Source organism: Trichoderma aggressivum (genome assembly GCF_033847375.1).
Source record: "Trichoderma aggressivum f. europaeum strain CBS 100526 chromosome Unknown scaffold_076, whole genome shotgun sequence".
Lineage (NCBI taxonomy): Eukaryota > Fungi > Ascomycota > Sordariomycetes > Hypocreales > Hypocreaceae > Trichoderma > Trichoderma aggressivum.
This window is the reverse complement of record NW_026946442.1, coordinates 54854-76545: the sequence shown is the minus strand read 5'-3', so window position 1 is coordinate 76545 and position 21692 is coordinate 54854. Positions and strand designations below refer to the sequence as shown.

General features: G+C 45.7%; 8 protein-coding genes across 8 annotated transcripts; 3 read left to right on the top strand and 5 right to left on the bottom strand.

Annotated features, from left to right (window-relative positions):
* Positions 1-1944: 1944 nt before the first annotated feature.
* Positions 1945-3837, bottom strand: Triagg1_10551 (uncharacterized protein; the record flags this gene model as incomplete). Its single annotated transcript, XM_062894635.1, has 5 exons — positions 1945-3077; positions 3134-3308; positions 3366-3417; positions 3480-3556; positions 3622-3837. The coding sequence occupies 5 exons, from the start codon at positions 3835-3837 to the stop codon at positions 1945-1947; spliced, it is 1653 nt and encodes a 550-aa protein (XP_062750502.1).
* Positions 3838-5500: 1663 nt separating this feature from the next.
* Triagg1_10550 (uncharacterized protein) lies at positions 5501-6587 on the top strand (the record flags this gene model as incomplete). The annotated part of the gene is made up of 2 exons (XM_062894634.1): positions 5501-6227; positions 6289-6587. 2 exons carry the CDS (start codon positions 5501-5503, stop codon positions 6585-6587), a joined length of 1026 nt encoding a protein of 341 aa, XP_062750501.1.
* A 2210-nt stretch (positions 6588-8797) lies between these two features.
* Triagg1_10549 (uncharacterized protein) lies at positions 8798-9658 on the bottom strand (the record flags this gene model as incomplete). Its single annotated transcript, XM_062894633.1, has 1 exon — positions 8798-9658. One exon carries the CDS (start codon positions 9656-9658, stop codon positions 8798-8800), a length of 861 nt encoding a protein of 286 aa, XP_062750500.1.
* Positions 9659-11334: 1676 nt separating this feature from the next.
* Positions 11335-11840, top strand: Triagg1_10548 (uncharacterized protein; the record flags this gene model as incomplete). Its single annotated transcript, XM_062894632.1, has 4 exons — positions 11335-11418; positions 11482-11564; positions 11616-11675; positions 11729-11840. 4 exons carry the CDS (start codon positions 11335-11337, stop codon positions 11838-11840), a joined length of 339 nt encoding a protein of 112 aa, XP_062750499.1.
* Positions 11841-12649: 809 nt separating this feature from the next.
* Triagg1_10547 (uncharacterized protein) lies at positions 12650-14537 on the top strand (the record flags this gene model as incomplete). The annotated part of the gene is made up of 4 exons (XM_062894631.1): positions 12650-12677; positions 12743-12819; positions 12874-14456; positions 14513-14537. The coding sequence occupies 4 exons, from the start codon at positions 12650-12652 to the stop codon at positions 14535-14537; spliced, it is 1713 nt and encodes a 570-aa protein (XP_062750498.1).
* Positions 14538-15308: 771 nt separating this feature from the next.
* On the bottom strand, positions 15309-16457 carry Triagg1_10546 (uncharacterized protein; the record flags this gene model as incomplete). The annotated part of the gene is made up of 2 exons (XM_062894629.1): positions 15309-15976; positions 16055-16457. The coding sequence occupies 2 exons, from the start codon at positions 16455-16457 to the stop codon at positions 15309-15311; spliced, it is 1071 nt and encodes a 356-aa protein (XP_062750497.1).
* Positions 16458-17451: 994 nt separating this feature from the next.
* Triagg1_10545 (uncharacterized protein) lies at positions 17452-18765 on the bottom strand (the record flags this gene model as incomplete). Its single annotated transcript, XM_062894628.1, has 2 exons — positions 17452-18213; positions 18283-18765. 2 exons carry the CDS (start codon positions 18763-18765, stop codon positions 17452-17454), a joined length of 1245 nt encoding a protein of 414 aa, XP_062750496.1.
* Positions 18766-19621: 856 nt separating this feature from the next.
* Positions 19622-21645, bottom strand: Triagg1_10544 (transcriptional regulator family: Fungal Specific TF; the record flags this gene model as incomplete). Its single annotated transcript, XM_062894627.1, has 5 exons — positions 19622-19928; positions 19978-20285; positions 20344-20425; positions 20540-21304; positions 21560-21645. 5 exons carry the CDS (start codon positions 21643-21645, stop codon positions 19622-19624), a joined length of 1548 nt encoding a protein of 515 aa, XP_062750495.1.
* Positions 21646-21692: the final 47 nt, after the last annotated feature.

The following is a 21692-nucleotide window of genomic DNA, read 5'->3' as shown; positions in this document are numbered from 1 at the left end:
ACCTTATATATCTAGATGCACTAGAGATTAAATAAACGCCGCTGTATTCTTCTAGGTATAGGATTTGGCATAATAGCCTAAATACCTGTTGTAGCAGTGCTACGCCTCCAGGTGGAGCTAATGGGTAATATATATAATATATAGCTTACTATAAAAAAAGAAAACACTGATATTTAGGATCTGTTAAGAATTTATTATAGATTTAAATACTTTAATATTTACAATTATATCATGGAGGCTGGATTTACCTTTTTATTATAATTATATTACATATGTAAATTAGGTATTATTTTTATTATTTATTAAGGATTATAGCTGCTTAATAGCGTAAGGGTTAGAATAGTTACCGCCGGCGGGCTTTATTAAGGAGGAAATTTATCTATTACTTTTAACACTAATACTATTAATCTTTTACGCATTATTGTTTACATTTTTATATAAATTACTAAGGAATTAGAACTAGCAAAGGTATATGCCGCGTTTTAGGGCGTTTTACTAATTTTGGACCTAACTTAGAGTCATAGACTCTAAGTTGCTGACCAAAGGTGGAGCCAACGGGTAATATATGTGAAGTTAGCCACCCGAATTCGTGATATATACAATAATAGCAGCATCATTGGGAATACACGCGCAGCTGAAGTGGTCCTTACCTAGGCTAATGCTTTTTGCCACAAGTCGCAAATGCGACATGTATCTCATTGTGTAATACTGCTCCAGAGAAAATTAGAAATTATATATGTTTTCTAATAAAGGCAACAAAAAAGAGAGGAAGAAGAACGAAGCTTACATTAGTCCATGATCTAGGCCTAAAACTTGATGTGATTTCTTGTGGCTTTGGAGTCGTATAAATGGATGAGACTTTAGCCATATGTAATTGCCTAGGTAGATCCATACATTGATGTCCAGTCATCATGATGACTAGGAATTAAGGATAATGAAATTGGCGCCTGGATTCAAGACATCGATCTCGATGGCGTCCCTTGCAGCTCGTGTGCGGTGATGTGTCTCAGCAAGGCCCCACATACGCACGAATTTCTGAGAATTTCATGACCTTGTGTAACTGTATGACATATTTCAAGTCATTTTAGCCTCTGTTCTGGGATAATGGCTGATTGAAGAGTTCGAGGGCGTGGCGATAAGTCATCTGAACATTTTGTTGCAGACATGAGGATAGCGCACAGGCCCGTCCCGCGGCCCAACATTCGTGAGGTCGGTTGAGCAATAAGCGAGCGAAAGCAACAGTAGATCAACGCATGAATCAAATTGATGTATGTTGAACAGCTTGGGGGCAAATATTCACTCGCGATAGGTATCCCTAAAGCTTTGAGAATGGGGGATGGAGTCGCTTATTTATACTACATCGCTCTGACCAAATATTAGGCAAGGTCGCAGGATGACTAAACACAACGGTCTCATAGAAAGGCCTATGCAACGGGTCATGCAATCTTTCGCATCCTATTCTGCGATCGAGGAGCAAAGGTGAGAAACTACTAATTGTAGCAACAATGAAAGTGTCCAAATTTAGGAGAAACGGGGTTTTCCCAATAACTCTATTATGATTACTACCTACATAGTATTAGTCAAGTTGAAGTCGGAGTTCAGAGGATTGAGAGTGAGTGACCTTTACGGAATCTACAAAGGACTGAGCTACTCTCCCCAACGAAGCTCTGAGAAATATTTTCCATATCCTTGTAGAATAATAAGAAACAAATGGGAAATGGAATTATTATTTAGCTGAGTGGGAAGTATATTAAATAAGTATCTATGCAGAGATATGGGAGGGTTCAGTCTAAAGGTACCCTTTGATAGTCGTAATATTTAATGAAGGGCCGCAGCAAGGCGTGGATCAAGGGACAAATCGATTGCCTGCAATATATCCTAGCTAGCCGCGAATTGAAATGAAACGCAGGCTGCCAGTAGCAAAGGTTGAATGATTGTGCCGTATCATGCTCCAGGCTCTATTGTCAAGTTCTTTCCCTTGATATTGATCCAAGGTATCCCAAATGATATCAAAACCGCAGCTGCAGATGCGGCCGCAGAGAGATAAAATGTACCTACAAGAGCCTGGTTAAATGCGCCCAGAACAACTGGCAAATCTTCTGGGGGCACCAGTTTGCGAATAGCTCCTGACCCACTGACGAGCAGGCTTTGTATATCAACGCCGGGGATATTTGTCGGCAGCTTATCAATGAAGATATTGGCAAACACAGCTTGTGAAATCGCTAGAAAAATGGCACTGCCAAAGAATTGAGAGAAAGTGGCTGTAGAAACGCCGACAGGACTCTGTAAAGTCGGCAAGGTGGCTTGCACCGCTACAACGGGCATTTGGGCCATCATGCCGAATCCTATACCTGGAAGGATTTGGTAGCCGATCCAGTGTGCAGAATTTGTGTCGACATCAAATGTAGCATAAAGTCCCATACCGATAGCCATAAGAGCACAGCCAATGTAGACCCAGGGGTTCAGGGGGCCTAGTTTAGGAGCCAATGCTCCAGATAAGAGAGCGGCGGCGATTTGCGGAACGAACGTTGGGAGGCTCATGACACCGCTTCGGATTGGGCCTGCTCCTTTGATGACTTGGAACCACTCTGGAAGATAATATACGACTGCGAATATTGCGCCGTATGCAAACGCCAGAGTGAGGCTGCTGAGGGCAACAGTGCGGTTGACGAGTATGGACATGGGTAACATGGCTTCTTCGCCTTTATAAATCTGCCAGAGGACAAAAAACACACAGAGACCTCCAAATCCGAGGAAAAGTCCAATAATGGTCGCCGACTTCCAGGGATATGTGGATCCTCCCCATTGTAGTGCAAGTAGGGCCATCAAGATTGCCGGAATGAAAAGAGCTGCACCGATAAGGTCAAGAGCCCTGATGCGACGGGTGATGGGCTCGTTTTCTATATCTCTCGTGGGAGGATTGAAGGCTACTACCAACACTGCTCCGGCTACGGCACCGATTGGTAGGTTGATATAGAAACACCATCGCCACGATACGTGTTCTGTAAAGGCTCCCCCGATCAAAGGGCCAATCACAGTCGCAACGCCAAAGAATGAGGATATAAACCCAATATACACTAGACCGTTTGGTTAACTTCAGGGGGGTACATTCGTGAAGGAAGGTGGTTCTTACGTGGTCTCTTCTCAAGCGGAGCGATGAATGCGACGATGGAAAAAGCACCAGATACGATGCCTGCTCCTCCGGCTCCTGCAACAGCACGCCCGCCGATAAACATATTAGAGCTCACAGCCGTGGCACATAGTAGAGAACCAAGCTCAAAGACGGCAAAGAAGGTGAGGAATGTCCACTGCTAGTTGTTAGACTGGACTTCTCGCATTAATGTCGTAATGGCAGCTTTGCTTACTTTGAGAGAAAATGTTGTGTACAGTTTACCACTTAATGGCTGCAGTGAACATCTTGAGAGGGCCAATGTTAGCACTAATGCAGGATACAGTAGTATAGAGCTAAGAAGACGTACAACGCGAGAAAATATGCGCTTCCATACCACCCAATATCCTTTGTGGATTGGAAACGATCTGTGATATATGGAATAGCCTAGAAGAGCATAAACCGGTTAGCCTAGTTCTAGTGGTAGATTCGCCATTCATAGGACTACCAACTGTAGCAACAATGGAAGTATCTAGGGCAATAAGAAAAACAGGCAAACTCAGCCCTAAGAGGATGAAGGCCACTGCCGTTGGAGAAAGTGATGGCTGGTCTGAGGGAGTTTCCGTCTCGGCTGGTTGTTTAGTGTCGCTGTCCGCATTGTCGTCAATGCTTGTTGCCGCTTGAGATTCTTCCTTAGACATGACGAAGGGCCTCTTGAGCGCTTTCATTTACAATGACAAATAAATGCCCTGCTGAGAATCAACAAGCTGGCCAAACGTAATAGAAGAGAGAGGAACTAGTTTAAATGTAAAAGTTTCTGAAAAGTGTGTGGATATTTCCGTAGCCACGGAGTACTCCGTCCGGAAGTTAGACCGCCATTGATGATATACATTACTACGAACTTTAAACATCTTACACATTCCAACTCCGCTGCGGAATTAGGCAACGTGTAACTCATTTCTGTATGCTCTTCAGGCTCTTTGCCATCGGAATTAAGAGAAATGGGTTCAATACATTGGCTGCTGGCATAGTTGACAGTGAGCCACAGTGTCAACGGCCTTCATTTGCGGATGCTAAAGCATACGCAGTCATCAATTTGTTAATGATCTAGCACATTAAACACTCCAATAAGAGACATCGCAAAAAGGGGGGAAAAGGCGTGGGGCTGAATTAGTGACTTAAGGCGCATAGGATGGATGCCGGATGAGAACTTCAGCATGTTCAGAGGATGTATTTCGGGATTATAGAATCTGTGTGAGGATCTCACCAAGGCAACAGTGTACCTGTTGTTGCTTCATTTTCTATCCAATATTTTACCGTGTCTAATTTGCCACAAGAAAAGTCCATATCACAGGAATGCCGATCCACCTCCGAAAGTAAGAAAATTTCACATAGTTGACACAGATCCCTAATGATGTGCATCTTGCCCGCCGTCTAAGAGAAATCGCTGGGTTTCTATTCGGCAATATATAGATCTACTAAAATAGTACAGATTCTAAAAAAGGAAAAAAAGGTCTTGGCGTCCCGATCTGGCCAATTGGTGCCCGCTGACGGCGCTCAGGGAAGTGATCAGGGGCGAATCGCCTCACTGTTGCTCTCTGTTGTGCAAGTGTTGGATTCTTATCAGTTATTGTCACAACTAGGCGTATTGATTCATCAACCTGGAAGCGTTTGGCATGCGGAGAAGCTATTTCCGCTCCGCAGAAATGGTCAATAAGTTCATGACTAAGACATACATTCGAGGAGGAAGCTCCCAACCTAGATCCCCAACCCTGCAAAAGCCTGAAATGTGTCATTATTGGGTTAAACTTAACAGGATCCCTAACTCCCTTAAAATATCCCGTAAATAAGGCGGCTTTAACATGTAAAGGGTACCCCCATCTATAAATTGGCCTCCTCAACATGCGGAAAGACTAATCAAGCCATTGCTTGCTGAGCCGGTAACAGATAATCCGCAATATTCCCAATCGGACATTATGCTCTTCATAAAGCGATGTTTAATAAACCAGGCAGTCTCTTTTCTTCAGGGATCTCGCGTCTCAGTCGTCAAAGTGTGTTAACGTGTCCTTATAGCTACCTAATATAGACAGTAGCTCTTAGCACACATTCCCAAAACAGTAATATCTCAATTGCTCTCGGATACGGTATTTCTGCGATAGTCTTCACTCTACGAGAGGCTTGCCACGATTATGAATCCATTCGGATTTGTTATATAGCCACGAATGATGTGAATTAATAATTCTGAAATGATTGTTCAGCAAGGTGGACTTTAAAACTAGAATTAATGTATATAAGTATGGGCAATAACTCGAGGAGATAGGAACTTTGTTCAATACCATCATACAATCATTATACACCAACTTCACCACAAATTCATAAATCTTCATCATCATGGCAGAATTACCTGCAGCTATCCCTAGAGGCTCCCTCGTCCTCATAACAGGCCTTACAGGCTTTATTGCGACACATGTGGCACAGGAATTTCTCCGCCAGGGATATAAAGTGCGCGGAACGGTTCGCGATGTTTCTAAGGCATCTTGGCTCACAGACGATTTGTTCTCGGCTGCGTATGCGGCTGGCAACGTAGAGCTTATCCAGGTGCCAGACCTTGGAGTTCCTCATGCTTTTGATGATGCCATTAAAGGGGTTGCAGCTATCGCTCACGTTGCCACTGTCTCGAACCTTGATCCGGACCCGAACCAGGTTATCCCACAGACTGTGTCTGGAATTGTTTCGCTTTTAAAAGCCGCCGCTGCAGAACCCTCCGTTAAACGCGTAGTTTTCACGTCCTCAGCTGGCTCAGCCATGATGCCCCTTCCCGGCGCGTCGGGACATGTCGGCCGCGATACCTGGAATGACACGGCTGTGCAGGCAGCGTGGGCACCACCACCGTACGACGCCTCCCGCGGCATGATCACCTACATGGCGAGTAAGGTGGAGGCTGAGAAGGCTGTTTGGAAGTTCCTTCAAGATGAGAAGCCCAACTTCGTACTTAATGTTGTGAGCCCCTTCACCACATTTGGCGCTATGCTTCACCCCAGCCATGCAAGAGGTACAGCTGGTTGGGTTAGCGGGTTGTGGAAGGGCGACACAACCTTTGCTGGGTTGATGCCTTCTTGTGAGTATCGCTTCGACCATCCCTACAAAGAGTTTCTTAGAGTGCTAATAGTACGACACAGCCATCTACGTTAATGTCAAAGATGTTGCAGTCCTCCATGTCGCTGCAGTCCTTGATAAGGACACTAAAGAGGAACGGATCCAAGCCTGGGCGACTCCTTTCAACTGGAATAATGTCTTGGCTATCATGCGCCGTATTGATCCAACCCATCAAGTTGTTGATGATTTTCCGGTGCCACCAGCAATTTCTACAACAGCCGATGACACTGTTCCACTAAAGCTGTTGAAAAAATGGGCTAAGCAAGATGGTTGGAAGAGTTTGGAAGACTCCGTTCGGGAGGCTTTGAGCAGTTCTTCATAGATATTGAACAGTTGCCACATTGGATTAGACGTATAGTTACGTCCCATATATTACCATGAAGATATATTAGGAAGAGCACTGAAACGGTGGCCTGCCAATCTATATGAAAGATTGATGTCAATATACTGAAATAGTGAAGGGTCTTGCAAATCTCCATCATGTAGCACCTCGTTCAATATAGAGGCCAATCCTATCAAATGGTATCATTCTATTCCGCCATTAGGTATACAATATAGTGAATCCTTTGTTCAAGAATCTGAACCTCTAGGAGTACAAGTTTCTTTTACGTATTTTCAGTAAGATATGCCACCATCAACACCGGTATTGAAGACGGAAAGCTGAATCTCAATGCTTCAAGACTACCATTTCCGCCGCAGGGACCAAGCACAGTCTGCTCTGAACATGACTTATGTGTAGACTGTCAGTAGCCTCTGGCCTTTATACGCAATCCAGGTCATCGTGAACACTAGCACCAGATTTGTGTCCTTGCGTAGAAAGGTTTTGGAAGAAGCTCTATTATTATACAGCTACTAAATAAAGACATAGCTTCTCATATAGTCTCTCTAGTGCTTTTAAGGTTATAATTTTGTAACCTTATTTTCAGAATGCTTTCCAAATTGCACCATTGAAGAGCCTTTCTCAAAAACCCATTGACTCCGACACTCGATAAGCCTCCTTTCAACTTTATCATGTTGTTCATACCTTCAAAATGCAGAGCTGAGGCATATAGGTCATCGCACATGAACTACACCATAATTTTATTAGACACTGTCTCTCGGCATATTCAGTTTCTGACTTACTTCATCTGCACATAACAGTAAGGTTTTCGCAATTGTAGTCTCGGTAATGGTTGGTCCTTCTGCTACAATAGCCTCATTCACAGATCTGATGCACTCGAGCTTGTACATCATTGCAAGTTGAGAATACTCATGATTTGCTTGGGCTCGATGCTCGCGGAGTGCAAGATTACGACATGAGGATAGTAGTATACCAGCTAACAAGCCACTGTCTGTGACTACAAAGGGAAGCCAATACAGTTTCACACCTTCAATAAATAGGGTCTCCTCGTCGCCATGGTGGCACCAAAGGTGGGCATCTGGGATAACTGATTCTGCATCTATGGCAAGTTAGCGGTGTGCGAGTAGAAGACTCTCAAAATTATTCGTCTGGCAGCCACTTACAGTAGTCGAGAAGAAAATGTTCAAACTTTGTCATTGGCCGTGCAAAGCAATGGAGTAAGTCGCTGTAAACAGGAACCATTAGGTTCACTGGCCAATTTATACTCAAAAAAGAGATCTCATTAGTATCCATCTGGGGTTTTCTCCCCCTCTCATTCCCCTTCGGCTGTGAGGACGACGCGCGATGCGACGCATGGATATTTCGTGCCGCGTGTGACCGAATACTAGAAATCGCAGTTGACGAGGTGGCATCTTGAGGATGTGATGTGTTGATAAATTCCAGCCCAATCCTCTTTCTCAATCGTCTATTTAATTGTCCGGATGGTGTTGTTTCAGCCACTGAATCATTACCATGTTCAAGATTCGCTGGGGGTTGGTACCGTCTCCAACGACGGATTCGTGTCTTTAGCTGTGGCTCGTTTGCAGTTCGGCTGCCTCCTGATCTCATTATTATGTATTGAGGGATTATTGCTTAGAGACCTCAAGTTTCCTAGGAAGATGTTCATGAGGGTATCTCCTGGACAGCTGCGGTGACCTTCTATCATGAAGTTGAGTCCGAGATTCTGACTAATGCTGATATGTTTGTAATCAGCACAGACAGACTTTCGTATCCACTTACACATTCCGAAATGGGGAATTTCGGAAATGATTCCTAAATCCGCGTACAGTATGATCAACACATGGAGGAATGATAGGGGCTACTGCGGCATAGGGTCTCTGTGGCAAGTATACTCGTTCTGTATCAAATGAGAGAAGTTGATCATTGCACAGGGAAAATGGAGCTATGATTTTCCGCCCGACAACCTCACGATTTTTGGCAGGCAAGTTGCTCTCAGTCTTTTACCGGACTAATACCCTATTTCGAGGTTTCAGATTAAGATCTTCTTTTTCACGTAGATTCCATAGTAAAAGACTTGGACATTGCTGCCCTTAAGTAAAGCATTCTGCGCGTTGATAGATATGTATGCACATAGATTTGTTTAAGGGCCACAATATGAGCTTTCGGATTTGACCAAGTCTTTTCCCATGACATCAATGCGCAGCTTCGTTACCCTCCTCAATAGCTTTTTCGCTCTCCACTACCGACGTAATGACTCCAAGTTGCCCATCCTCGTTTATAAAATGCATGGCGTACGTGTATTGTTGTACGATTTGACCCGGCAAATAGCTTTTAAACGGCTTGATGACTCGTCCAGTGACGTAGTAAGCAGAGCCAACCCGCTGATGGTCTTCATCAACTACCAGCCCGTCGAAATCCACTTTCAAGTCTGTGAGTGCGTCTTGTATGGTCAAGTTCTGTTGAATTATCTCCTCCCTCGTAATCTTCTGTATGCCATTAAACACAACATCGGGGGCGCAGTATTCGAGGACAGATTCCTTCACATTTCCCTTGGTTATGCCTTCTATGAAACTTGTAAATCGCTCTTTCAGGCCGGCTGTCTGTTCAGGAAGGTCATAGCCGTATCCTGTGTCAAATGGCGTCCGGGGAAGGCTCTCGACCTGGTTCTTTATTGCCTCTTTTTCCGTAGCCGTGAGAATTCGAAATGTTTTGCCATCCTTGTACTCGTGAATTGTGAGTTCCGAGAATTCGAATGGCTTTCCAGAGGGCTTGATTCCCATAAACTCCTGTTTGAGTGTGCCGCGCACGATCAGGCGACCAAACACCACGTTATTGCTTTTATCGGCGAAAGCCTGGTCCAGGACGACGGTCAAGTCGGGTATCGCCTTGAACCCCTCATTCGCTTGACTAACATACTGCTCGGCGGTTATAGCGACGTGGTTTCGAGTAAGGTTGGGGTGAAGCCTGGCCTTGATAGTGACCCAATCTTGATTGGCAAGAGCCGTGGTGTGAATGCGGAATAGGGAGATAACATCATCCGCGGCGCTGCTCATGGTGACCAGGGCGTTCTCTAACCGTGACACAGTTTACTTGAAAGATTGGCTGTGGCTCAGTGGCTGATTGAAATAGATATATGAGGCTATACTTCAGTGCATTCGGAGGGGGCTTGCCTATCTTATACCCGAGAAAGATGAGACCACGAAAGCGAATATCCAGTGGGGCCAGTAAGCAGAGCTAGGACTCTTTTGATCAGATTCCAAATATTCCATGTTTGCTGTTCATATAAGTAGATACGCCTTTGAGAGGCACGCGCCATGGCAGCTATGAGTTGTACGGTACAGAATGCGGTTGCGATGAATGCGGTGATACGTCCAAGTTCTAAAGAGATGCTCAGGTTCACTGCCCATGCCCAGGTATATGTACCAAGGCACACGACTAGGAAGGTACATGCACTTTTGGACACGGCGCTAGTAGGCCAGATAGCGCGAGCCCCCCTGCGAGAGCCAAGTACATGTACATGGGCTACAGCTAGCGGCTAGCCCCTGTACACAGCAAAGAGCTTCGGTACTCCAGCTACACCATGACTTCGGATGAGAAACATTCAGATAGCTTGTGAGGTTTAATCACTTTCTTCATACACGGTCCAATTGCTTTTGTAGAGTTTTTAAACATATATCAAGAGTGCGTAATAGTTGAGGACCTAATCACAGAGGCATCCAAGGAAACCTTAGCTTGCTCGGAATCTTCTCCCGATTTCTAGTTAACCTACAGTAGAACACTATTCAGGTTGTCAAGGCAAGGCATCAAACTCACTACCCAGTCAGATAAGCGACCTGGAGACTTTCTTCAACAGTTGGAATAACCAAGTATCTTCTTCATTAGCTCATAGAAAGTACAGCCTTCAAAGTTGCGGCTCTCACTCGCTGAGAGTATGTCGATTCCCTATGTCGTGTTCGCTTCTTGACAAGAGTCCTAACATTGATGGCTTGGTGGCGATCATAGCACCTTCGCACAGTCACAAGATTCTACTCAATATTAGTCTCGACTTATTCTTTGTGTGTAGCTAACATGATGTAAGATTGCTCCAATAGGCTAGAATGTGTCTTCAGTAGAGACATGCCTTCTAATATTTTCTCCTCTTCGTATTATGATCAATGTGGGGATAGAGGCGAAGAGGCGCCCGATGTCTCAGACATGCATGCTCTGGTGTAACATCCCCCTCTCCCTCTCACCTGTTCTAGTATTTGATGTCACCAGTCAATTACAATCCAGTAGTTAAAAGCTATTTTGATCGCTTAATATGTTAATATGATATGGGTAAATTACTTTATGCTTTTTTCCGTACTGCATAGAATATCTGACGAAATGATCAAGCAGACTATAGAGATAACACTGAATCCAAGGTCCAAGTTCAGCCAATATGTGTGACGGTGAACACAACCCGATCCGAAACACACGGAAATGAAAGTCTTATGCCCCTGCAGAATTCATCGTAATGTGCTCCGTCGTAATTTTACGGAGTGATCTCTGTGTTACTACTCTTTTCATGGATTAGGCTTCATATGGATGGGTTCAAATGGTCCAATATCCTCACCGCAACTTGTCATGTTAGAATCGCATATAAATAACTATCCCATGCTCTTCGAATGGTAACAATTTTCGCAATCTTCAAATATCGAGTTCATCTCTCTCTTCAAAAAACTGGATCTAACATAGCAAATTCGCAACCATGCAACTGTCCGCCCTGCTGCCGTTCACCTTCACCGTACTGGCATCTGCTGTAAAGGGAGCTCGTCCAGCACCAGATCCATTTGTGAGTCGAACTCGGCCTGTCAAACGACCTTGATTCAATGCTGATCAAAGTCAATCCAAACAGGCTCTTGTCTTCTCCCATGAAAACTACAAAGGCAGCCGAACCTTGATCGACAATCAGTGTACTCCCCTCGATTCTCTTTACATGTGAGTTCTTAATCTTTGTACAAGAGTAGGATCGTAAACTAAAATCATTAGCAGCGGTTCCATCTTCGTCCCAACAATCAAGGATCGCACTATTGAGTGTTTCTTCTATAGGTATGTCAAAAACTCTGCCGTGTTTCGAGCTGGTATTGACCGATGCCATGCAGTGAGGAAGATTGCGCTCATGGTTCGGTGGTGATCTCTTATGCTATTTCGGAAACGAGCATTCCTACCAAGGTTTCAGATCAGATAATGGCAGCCGAATGCCTTTATTTTTAAAATATTCACCTGTGGACAAGATTGATATACCGATTCAAAGGCCTTGTTGTATGTGCCATATATTGGTTGAATAAATCTGAGATTAGCTCTTGGCCTCGCATTTACTTCTATTTGCCAGTAATTAACCTTCTGTTTTCACTTCTTTTGTTCTAAACATCTGGCATCTGTTAGCTATACTTGATGGACGTAATGTAGCTCTGTCATTATGGATTTGCCGTTGGTCGCACTCAATTAGCGACGTCCTATCGGATATGAGCCTAACGTAAAGCCTCATGTCGCTCCAATTTGCACGGTATAATTATACAGCGAGCAGCCACCAATTAAAACACTATCTCTCCATTGACGTGGCTTTGCTTTCAAGGCAGTATTTGGGCCTTAGAATCTGATTGGCCGGGTTGTTGCCTTGCATAGCCACCAAGGCTCGGCTGCCTGTAGGTTGACGCCTGAACAGAGATTCGTGGTATTGGGCTTCCATTTGGGCTGAGCATTGGGCTGGGAAGGGTAGAGAGGCATCATTGAAGAGACTTCGGATTTTTCAAAACTCTGTTAATATATACTCCGTTGTTTCTTACACACACAAAAAAACATTGGCACGATTTACCGCTACATTACCGCCGTGAAATTAGCCATAGCCAATATGGACACTCCACGCCATCGAATATCTGATAACCCTTTATATGCACTGGTTGCGACGTCAACTACAGACTATTCATCTACAGCACCTGGCTTTTTTCGTTTAATGGAGCTATCTCCAGGTCAATGGAACGATGAAATCCACTGTACACTCAAGCATTATAATCGACTTCGCGATGGTTATCCTCCATATAAAGCTCTGTCGTATGTTTGGGGGCGTGGGAGACGAAACCGCCCAGAGATCTTGGTCAATGGTTACAAAATTAAAGTGACGGCCAACCTTGAAACTGCTCTAAAACATTTGAGGGAGCAAGAAAAGAAAATCACTCTGTGGATTGATGCATTGGTGATTATGTTACTGCCAAACGAAGCAGAGAATCAGCTACTAACCAATACATAGTGCATTGACCAAAGCAACACCGTCGAGCGATCATCGCAGGTTGCCCAGATGCGCGAGATCTATAGCATGGCTAGCGAGGTGATAATATTTCTCGGTAACGGGTTGGATTACAGCAAGCAACATTCCAAATCATGTGCAGATTTTCGTCCGCTCAAGAGATTTGAAGTTGGCACTGTGGATGCTTCCGCCGCAATCGACATTTGGAAGACATCGCCGCCGAAGACACCGATTCGAGCCTATGAGATATTTTCTTTTCTAACTGTTGTGGCCCAGTGCCCAAGCTGTTCAGATTTGTTTAAATTCCTGGCGGATTTTCCTCAAGATCATTTAACACAACTTTCCGAGGCATTGCGACGCACATTACTTGTATCCTGGTGGGATCGGATATGGGTCGTTCAGGAAGCAGTCGTCGCTGAAAAGCTCACCGTGAGATACGGTAACGGGGAAATCTCATGGGAATTGCTGGTCAGAGTTGCAACTGTCTTACATTCTTGGGAATCTTCATACGCAAACCATCCTACTTCTATTCCGGCCAGCGACTTGAGGGTTTTTAATCTTTTCTCGCGTGTCTCTAATTTAGATCACTTCCGCCAGAATTGGAAGAAGTCTCAAGGAGCTGATCTCCTTTCGCTCATGCAGTATTTTGGACATCGCAAAGCTTCTGATGATCGAGACAGAGTCTATGCTCTTCTAGGGTTGTGCAACCAAGCAATCGGTATTCAGCCTGATTACCGGTTAGATGTGATAGAAGTCTATATGGCGCCAATAATTGAGACAATAAGGAAAACCAAGTCTCTTTCCGTTCTTTACGGAGATCATAGTCGCAAAACGAGACGAGACATACCATCTTGGGTTCCAGATTGGAGTACAGAGCTTGATGAGAATCAGCGCCAACGAGCCGTTCTTTCTTCTCTTTTCGATGCCAGTAAGGGAGTGACGCCAATACTCATTACGGACACGAGCGAACCCCCCAAGCATGGATTTTTTAGCGAAATCCCCAAGCATGAATTTATTAAACGGGAGGTGGCTTTACTGCTTGACTCGCTAAAAGCCGAAGTCCGCACGCGGTATCTTCTTCGCGAGGAACTTGCACAGAAGCTACGATGCTTGAATACCAGATCGACTTCACCCGCTATAGAAGAGATTAAGCACCTCTGCGAAGCATTGGCAGAGCACTGCCATAAAGACGGTAATAAAGATCTGCCAAAGTACGGCCTTATTCATCATTCTGGACGCTCTCTAGCAGTTCACGGCATCAAGATTGCAACAGTATCCCAAATCGCAGAGCCACTGTATTCATCATCCGATCGAAATACAATCATGGAGGTGCTTCAAAGATGGTGGATGGTGGCTATGAGTAGGCATACTCATGAAAACTTTCAAGAAAACTTTCAAGAAAACTTTCAAGAAAACCTTCTGAAAACCATCTTGTCCGATGCGGCATATGCTAGAGGTGTGGGGTTGAAACGACTCGACACACATGATGCAAAGGCCCTCTTGTGGTGGCTTGGCCAAACAATCTCCCAAAATTCCCGAGATGAAGATGAAGATCTGTGCCGAATACGTATCGATGTTGAATCTAGGTATTCTCACCGGATGCATGCTAATATTAGATTTGGGCAGTATGGTCATTTTACAGAGGCCGTGAGACTCTCAGCAACTAACCGAACATTGTTTTTCAACGACCCGAGCTACATCACTTGTAATATGGGTTTGGGCCCAATGCTAATAAAGGAAGGCGATGAGATTTATATTCTACCAGGCAGCCACTTACCACTTGTTCTACGACCAGTATTGTACTGCAATCCTCAAGGCCATTCTGGACTCGTCCGGAAATATCATCTGGTCGGAGACTGTTTCCTACAGGGTGTAATGGATGGTGAAGTAGGTTCTGTGGGCGGAAATATCCTCGATTATTTGGACTATTTGGATAAACTGTCCTATGGATATTGGGAGGGTTTTGGACATTCGCGATCTCTTCTGGACCAGCAGTTTTATGAATATATGGATCCCTCTGGATGCGAGGTGCCCTCTGCAGAATGGAGATTTTCTGAAAAGGGAAAGTCCTTTGAAGCTGGTCAATATTTTACTTCTCCTGGAGATTACCACAGCGATTCATTTGCTGATATTAAACCGCGAGTAGGAGACTTAGTTGCTTTAGAAATAGTATAGGCTATAGTAATCGTCTTTGATTACACTGACTTAGCACATGCTGATCAAGAAAGAGCATCTGAAACATTGTCTTGTGGACAAAATCGTTCCTATAACAATCCAAGACATCTTCTTGATTGGCCACAGAACCGCTTGGTGTATCTTTACTGAATTTCTCGCACCTACTTCCCAGTCCATGTCCAACAGTTGCCAATACACTCAGACTTTCCAGCTCACAGTTGAGAGATGAATTCAGCCGTTGCCACTTTTCATATCCTCGATCATTAAGTATGACCAACAATGTTCTTTGGCACATAAGGCTCTTCTAAATACTTGATATCATCAGCTGTCAACTCTTTTCCGCGCAGATCGCATGCTTCTTCAAGTCTCAGCAACGAGTTCAGACCAACAACTGGCACTGCTCCTTTGCTACGAAGCCAGGCAAGGGCGACTTGGCTCATCTTCCACTCTTTCTTGGAGGCCAATTCCTCTACCCGTTTGATAATCTCTTCGTCTGCTTTAGTAAGGCTGTTGCCAGTTGGTGAAGGCATCTGTGCTCTCACAGATGCTGCGTCTCCGAGTGGCTTTGCCAATTTACCGCCGAAGTTGGGCGACCATGGCATGATTCCCACACCTGTTTCATTGCAGTATCTGTTCATCTCTCTCTCTTCTTCGCGATAGCACAAATTGTAGTAGTTTTGCATGCTGATAAACTTGGTCCAGCCGTTCTTCTCAGCCACGGATTGCATGCGCGCGAATTGTGTTGCCCACATTGAGGAGGCACCAATGTATCTTATTTTCCCGGACACGACTAAATCGTGTAACGCTCTCATCGTCTCTTCAATAGGCGTGGAGGGGTCAAATCTGTGTATCATAAAGAGATCGATGTAATCGGTTCCGAGGCGTTGCAGAGACGCATCGACAGCCCTGAATATCGCGTTGCGAGAGAGGCCTACGCAAACACACGATTAACCTCGTGTATCTAGCCCCCTAATTCACCAAAAAGGCCATATAGATGGTGATAACGTACCTGATTGGTTCACATAGTCCTTCATCTGTGACATCTCTTGCTGCCACGGACCCGTAAAAATATCCGGCTCTTCGGTTATGGCGAGAAAGCACTTAGTCATGATGACAACTTTCTCGCGAGGAATATTATGCTTCTTCAACGCCTTTCCGATGACCTCCTCGCTAATGCCATTCGTGTAAAGGTCTGCCGTGTCCCATGTGTTTAAACCTCGATCATAGGCCGCCTTGAGAATCTCGATGGATTCATCTTCGTCGAGCACCCACGGCATCCACTTGGATGAGCCCAAGGACATCGCGCCGAGGATTGGTACGGAGACTCGGAGGCCTGATGTGCCGAGCCTCACATACTCGACCCGACTTTCGTCAAGGCTCTTCTGGAGCGTTGGAGGAAGTGAGAAAGCCATTGTTTCTGTGGGGTAGGAAAGGATTGGATCGACTGCGATTTTGCTGCTTCAAAAGAGCTTGTATTTTCAGATGAGAGAGGTTCGAAATAGGCGTTGTTGTCTTGTTAGAAACTTTGGAACCCATCACGTCGTCCAGACCTTTTTATACACATTCCGACCAACCGTCTTCTAAGGGTCAGAGACTTTAACATCCGATAAGTCCGTAACATAATTTTTAGCCCATGTTCTATAGTACAAAGCCAGAGATGAAGTTGGCTCGCCGCTGTCCACTATTGCTTCCATTATTTCTTCATTTCGCTCATGTCGAACTTCTTTTACTAATTCATGTTCCAGATAGCTGAACTGACAAAGAGCCAAGTATGGGGACCTCGCGCGTTTATCCAGAAATGGTTTAGCTCCTATCCAAGACCATGTCTAGTGAAATCCCAAAGGAATTGAATTGATCACACTAAAACCCTGCAAGGTCGTGAGGATTACCCGCAACTCGGTTGAGACCCGAAAGTCGAACCATGATCCTTTACAGCCTTATAAATGAAGATTACAAATATCCGGCCTCAGTACCTCATATACGAACAGCTACAGACACAATAATGCAGTATATTAGTACATATCTCAAGCTTAAGCCCGATACTCCCGCCATCTCCGTAACTTGGAGCTCATCTCCCGTGTGAAAAGGTGAGTCCCTGATTGCTGCTGGAGATATTCGGTCCTAGAAGCTTTCTATGGTTGAGCTTCAGCTAAGTTCGTGAATATGAGCTATGTCGGTGGCCAGGAGAGAGATCAGAAAATACTGCTATTTAATTAAGGATGCCAGTCTGGTCACTTAGCAGTGAAAATGTTCTTGGATACGAATATTGTGTTAATGTGTACCCGAAGTGTCTGCTTGGTGGATAATATTCTCGATCTCTAATCCCATTACAACTCCCAATAGTATGCTGGAGACTGCCTGAAATATTAAAATGCCAACGTGAATGTCCTCATAGGAAAGCAAGGGTCAAAACTTGAACTCTCCATGGTCACTGACGGATTCCAGTAGCGTGTGCCCCAAAGATCGTGCAACGGCCTTCAAGGCAGCCTTCATCCAAGTTTTCTCTAGAGGCTCGACAGCATCAACGCTCACGGCCACAGTTAACGGCCATGCTAGTAATGCAGCTACACTTGGATGAGGCGTATCAATAGATGTGGTAGCTTTAGCACCTCTAGTAGGGGCTTGGCAAGTGAGAGAGAACTCTACACCATAACGAAGATCGACAGCAAGATTGTTAATGTTAACCTGGCATCTCTGTATATTCGCATATGCAAAGGAAGCATCAGGTAGCGACCGAATTGCAAAGAAGGCTCGTTTCTGAATGCTATTTGTGATTAGACGAAGAGCGCGGTATCGATTCCAAATTGCTGCATGGCCAACTGAAGAGTAAGTATGCAAAGGGGATTTTGCGCGGACATCTGCTGCGTTCAAACCTGGCTGTGAGTTATTGCGGCCGACTTGAAACCTCCAGTCTTGAGCAAGCCCCAATGGCCATAAAGCGAGATCATAATCGAGCGTATATGCTTCCATGGCAATCGACTTGACCTTTTCAATGATTTCTGGGGTTTTTCCATCCATATCTCTCAAGAAAGATACTGATTTGTTCCTCAAAGTCAAAACACGGATAATGAGTGAGTCCAGCTCCAACTCATGTCCTTCTTCGCCCCAGTCCGAGCCATCTTCCAACCAAGCCGGCATTGCTCCTCCGCGAAGGATGATGATACGAAGCTACATGGGCCGCATGTCAGCGTACAGCGTGCGTAAAACCTCGTGATGTCAATTGCTAGATTTACTTACACACTTTTGACGAATCGCCTTATCCAACTCTGTATCTGCTTCGAAGCCTCTCTCGCGACGTGCACTGAGAAGACTGGCCGCACCCTTCTCATGACAGACGCTCTTCCAGAAACGGGAACCGATAGCGTCAGCAGGTAATGCTGGAGATTCTCTGGCAAAGTACATGACGTTCTCATAGCCGCCCATTAGCATCATGGCTAGCATCACCTGATAGATCGTATCGCCCGATATGGTGCTCATGGCGTTCTGAATCTCTTCCACGGCCTTTGCGTATACTCTTTGAGCAAGGCAAAGGGCTTGTCTCACGTCCCTTTTTCGTCCTATCAGGGCATGCGAATAGGCCGTCAACGCAAGACGGAGACAAGAGTCCGGCTTAGCCAACTCCCAGTGATGTAGCACGTGCGGACTGTATTCGGGGCCACCGTCCCCTAGTATATGCCTCTCCGTGGAAACACTATCTGCAAAATAATAGAGTGCGTGCATCTCTAATGGCAGCGACAGCGCTGGGTGTATTCTGCTGTGGTTTGATACCAGTGGAATAGTAGAGCCACTTGTCTTAGGTGGACGTCGCCGAAGTCCCATAGCGAACGCGTTTTCACTCCTAAAGTGCAAACCTGTCTGCTCGTCCGAGTCCCAGGTGCATCTTCTATCGCCGGTGCGACATCTCTGACACAGAGGTCTCGTACAGTCACACTATTGTTTGTATGATCAATTGCCCATCTTTATTTTCGTAGGACGAAGATGATCATCAATCACCTTGACTTTGCGTTTTCGGCATGTTTGGCATCCGGGGCTAGGGAAGACCATTTATACTCGGCTAGGGCAGACGTGCTCTGGAGGGATGGAGATAGTTAATAAGTAGGCATAGAGTAAGATGATCAAAGGCAATGATGTATGAATATCGAAGTTTAGTAGGCAGTCACGACCTAACGTGATGTAAAACCAGATGGTAGGTAGTCACTCTAACAAGGAGATACGCCGGGGTTAAGGGAATTAGGTACAGCTGATCCTTCGTCTGTAACACCAACAGAGACTAACACCGAAGTCTGGAGACGCGATTGAGCCTTCACCCCACCAGAATATTTAGGGAATTAATAAGACGGTGAAGCGTTGGATAAGATGCTCGCTCAAGGTGATGCCTCAAATAAGAAGACAAACCAGTTTGTCAATTGCATCTCGAATCTAAATGCCGTTGGATTATGATCTTCAATATATTGAATTGATATGACTAGTTGTAATAGCGACACATAATAATCAAGGCGATTGTAGGATCTCTCTAGCTTCGAGTATCTCTATATAGACTCCTATTTCAACTCTTATTAGATAGTTTGTAACAAGTTCACAGGACATTGGTCTCACCAGCTGCTTGCCAACGACGCTCAAGGCGTCTAAGCGCTTTCACAAGCACATCCCTTGTCGCGGTAGCGGTCTGCGGCGCGGATTGGCTAGAAATGGCAGCCATATAAATGCAGTGAAGGAAGAAGGGTGAGATGCTCTCCAAACTGCTTGCTGGGTCGGAAAGGAGATCTTTGCACCGCTCAATGACTTTCACCCTTGTTGCTTCGACAGCGGCCAATGTCAGCTCGTCCCACTGCGCATGATCGCCTTTGCAGGCCTCGTAGTGGTTATAGAGAGCAAAGAGAGAACTAAACGTGTGTGAGTCAGCGACGATCTGGAGTATTTACGCATGCTTACCTGTAGCAAATCATAAGCTGTTCTTCGATAGGAACTGCCCACTTCCTGGCTTCAGTCTCTGCGGCATCGATGAGTGAGGCTATTGTGCGGCCTAGTTGTGAGGATTCGTTTTCTTGCCGTTGGTGTAACGACAATTCGAGTTCGAGACTCTGGGCTTCCAAGTCCACTTCAGAGCAATAGCTATTGGATGTGTGCCGCAGCACTTTTCCCAGTAGTCTAGTGGCCTGTGCAATCAAGGCAGGACAACCTTGGTCACGCCGCCCGGACTTGCTGGATCCAAAGCTGTTGGCGTTGGCTGTTTCTTGAGACTTCACAAAGATTAGCGTCGATGTCGAAAAGCCCGTGGACCAGATATTGTCACCATACATCATCATAGACGACCATGCTACCATCGTCTATTGGATCATGGACGGAGGCGAGTCGACTTGGAGAGCCGAGATTGAGATATCTACATAATTATTAGGCTGACAACAAGCAGAAATGGCATCGTGTCTTTTGGGAAAGAAATGCGGCTACTAGGGGTGAGGTGTGAAGGAGTTGAGAGGGGGAAAAGGGGGCATACCTGTCTAGGAGAACAACGGCCCACCATAGTCGTCTACTCTCTTCAAGTTCGCTGCGATTATATGGAGGGCGTAGCTTTAAGGTATTGGGTCCGCCAAAGCCCATGGCCTGGCCGTAGCGTGTACAAGCGCCCACTGATAGAAACGCGGATGGGTAGATGGCATGGCTAATCTCGTAGAGAGAGATGAGCAGGCCAGCTTCCAGAGATTCGACAGACAGAACACCTGCCATCTCCAAGTTTAGAAACCCCCGTTTAGCTGCAAGATGAAGGTCGGTGCGGGTCCCGTTTCGTGACGACTCGGAGGGTGCCGAGGTGATGAGCCTCATGCAGAGAAGAAGCAATGCCACATCCGCGGGCAACTCCACGGGCGTTTTCCCCAGTAACCGGGCGCGGAAGCGCTCTTCATCGAGAACAGGCAGCCATCTGTGGACTCCACCGAAGAAGGCCGAGACGTACGAGTCTTGCTCCGCCTGGGTTGCTCCTATGAAACCGGTGGGAAATGCACTGGTCCCGGTACAGGCGGTCGGGACGTGGATACGATGCTGCTGGAAGACGTATCGGTCAACAAAATAAACAGACGGGAACTCTACCGGCGCCGCCCATGGCTCGTTAATCTTCTGGGGTTCGCATGGACGGTCAGTATGGAGGAGGCCGGGAGTTGTGGGTAAGCCGCCATCAGCCACAGGGTCACGATCGATCCGAACAGATGAGATTCTCCGCGATAATTTGCCCGTCCGCCGCGGGTAGACACACTCGCAAGATCGGCTACGATGTTATTCTGGTGGTCAGTCATCTACATGTAGTAGAGCCTGGTCTCCCGCCTTTGCATAGTTCGGACGCCTTACATTGAGCACTGTGAGCATTTTGGTGTGGCTTTGTCGCATTTCCGTTTCTGTACTTTGCAGGATACACACGCTGTCGTCATTATTCAAGTCGGATCCTTCTAAAACTGTGCTTCTCTGTGAGTTGTGAAGTAAAGGGGAAGCAAATGCATGGCGGCCGAGGACATGTGAGAAATACCCGCGGGTGGACCCACCAACCTCCGCGGCCGCGGGAATCCGGGGGTTCAACTGAAAGCCTCCCGGAGTTTTGAACGTTATTGTCATGTTCTGTCAATGCCGTCTTCCTGTGTTCAAGATGCGACACCTATTTA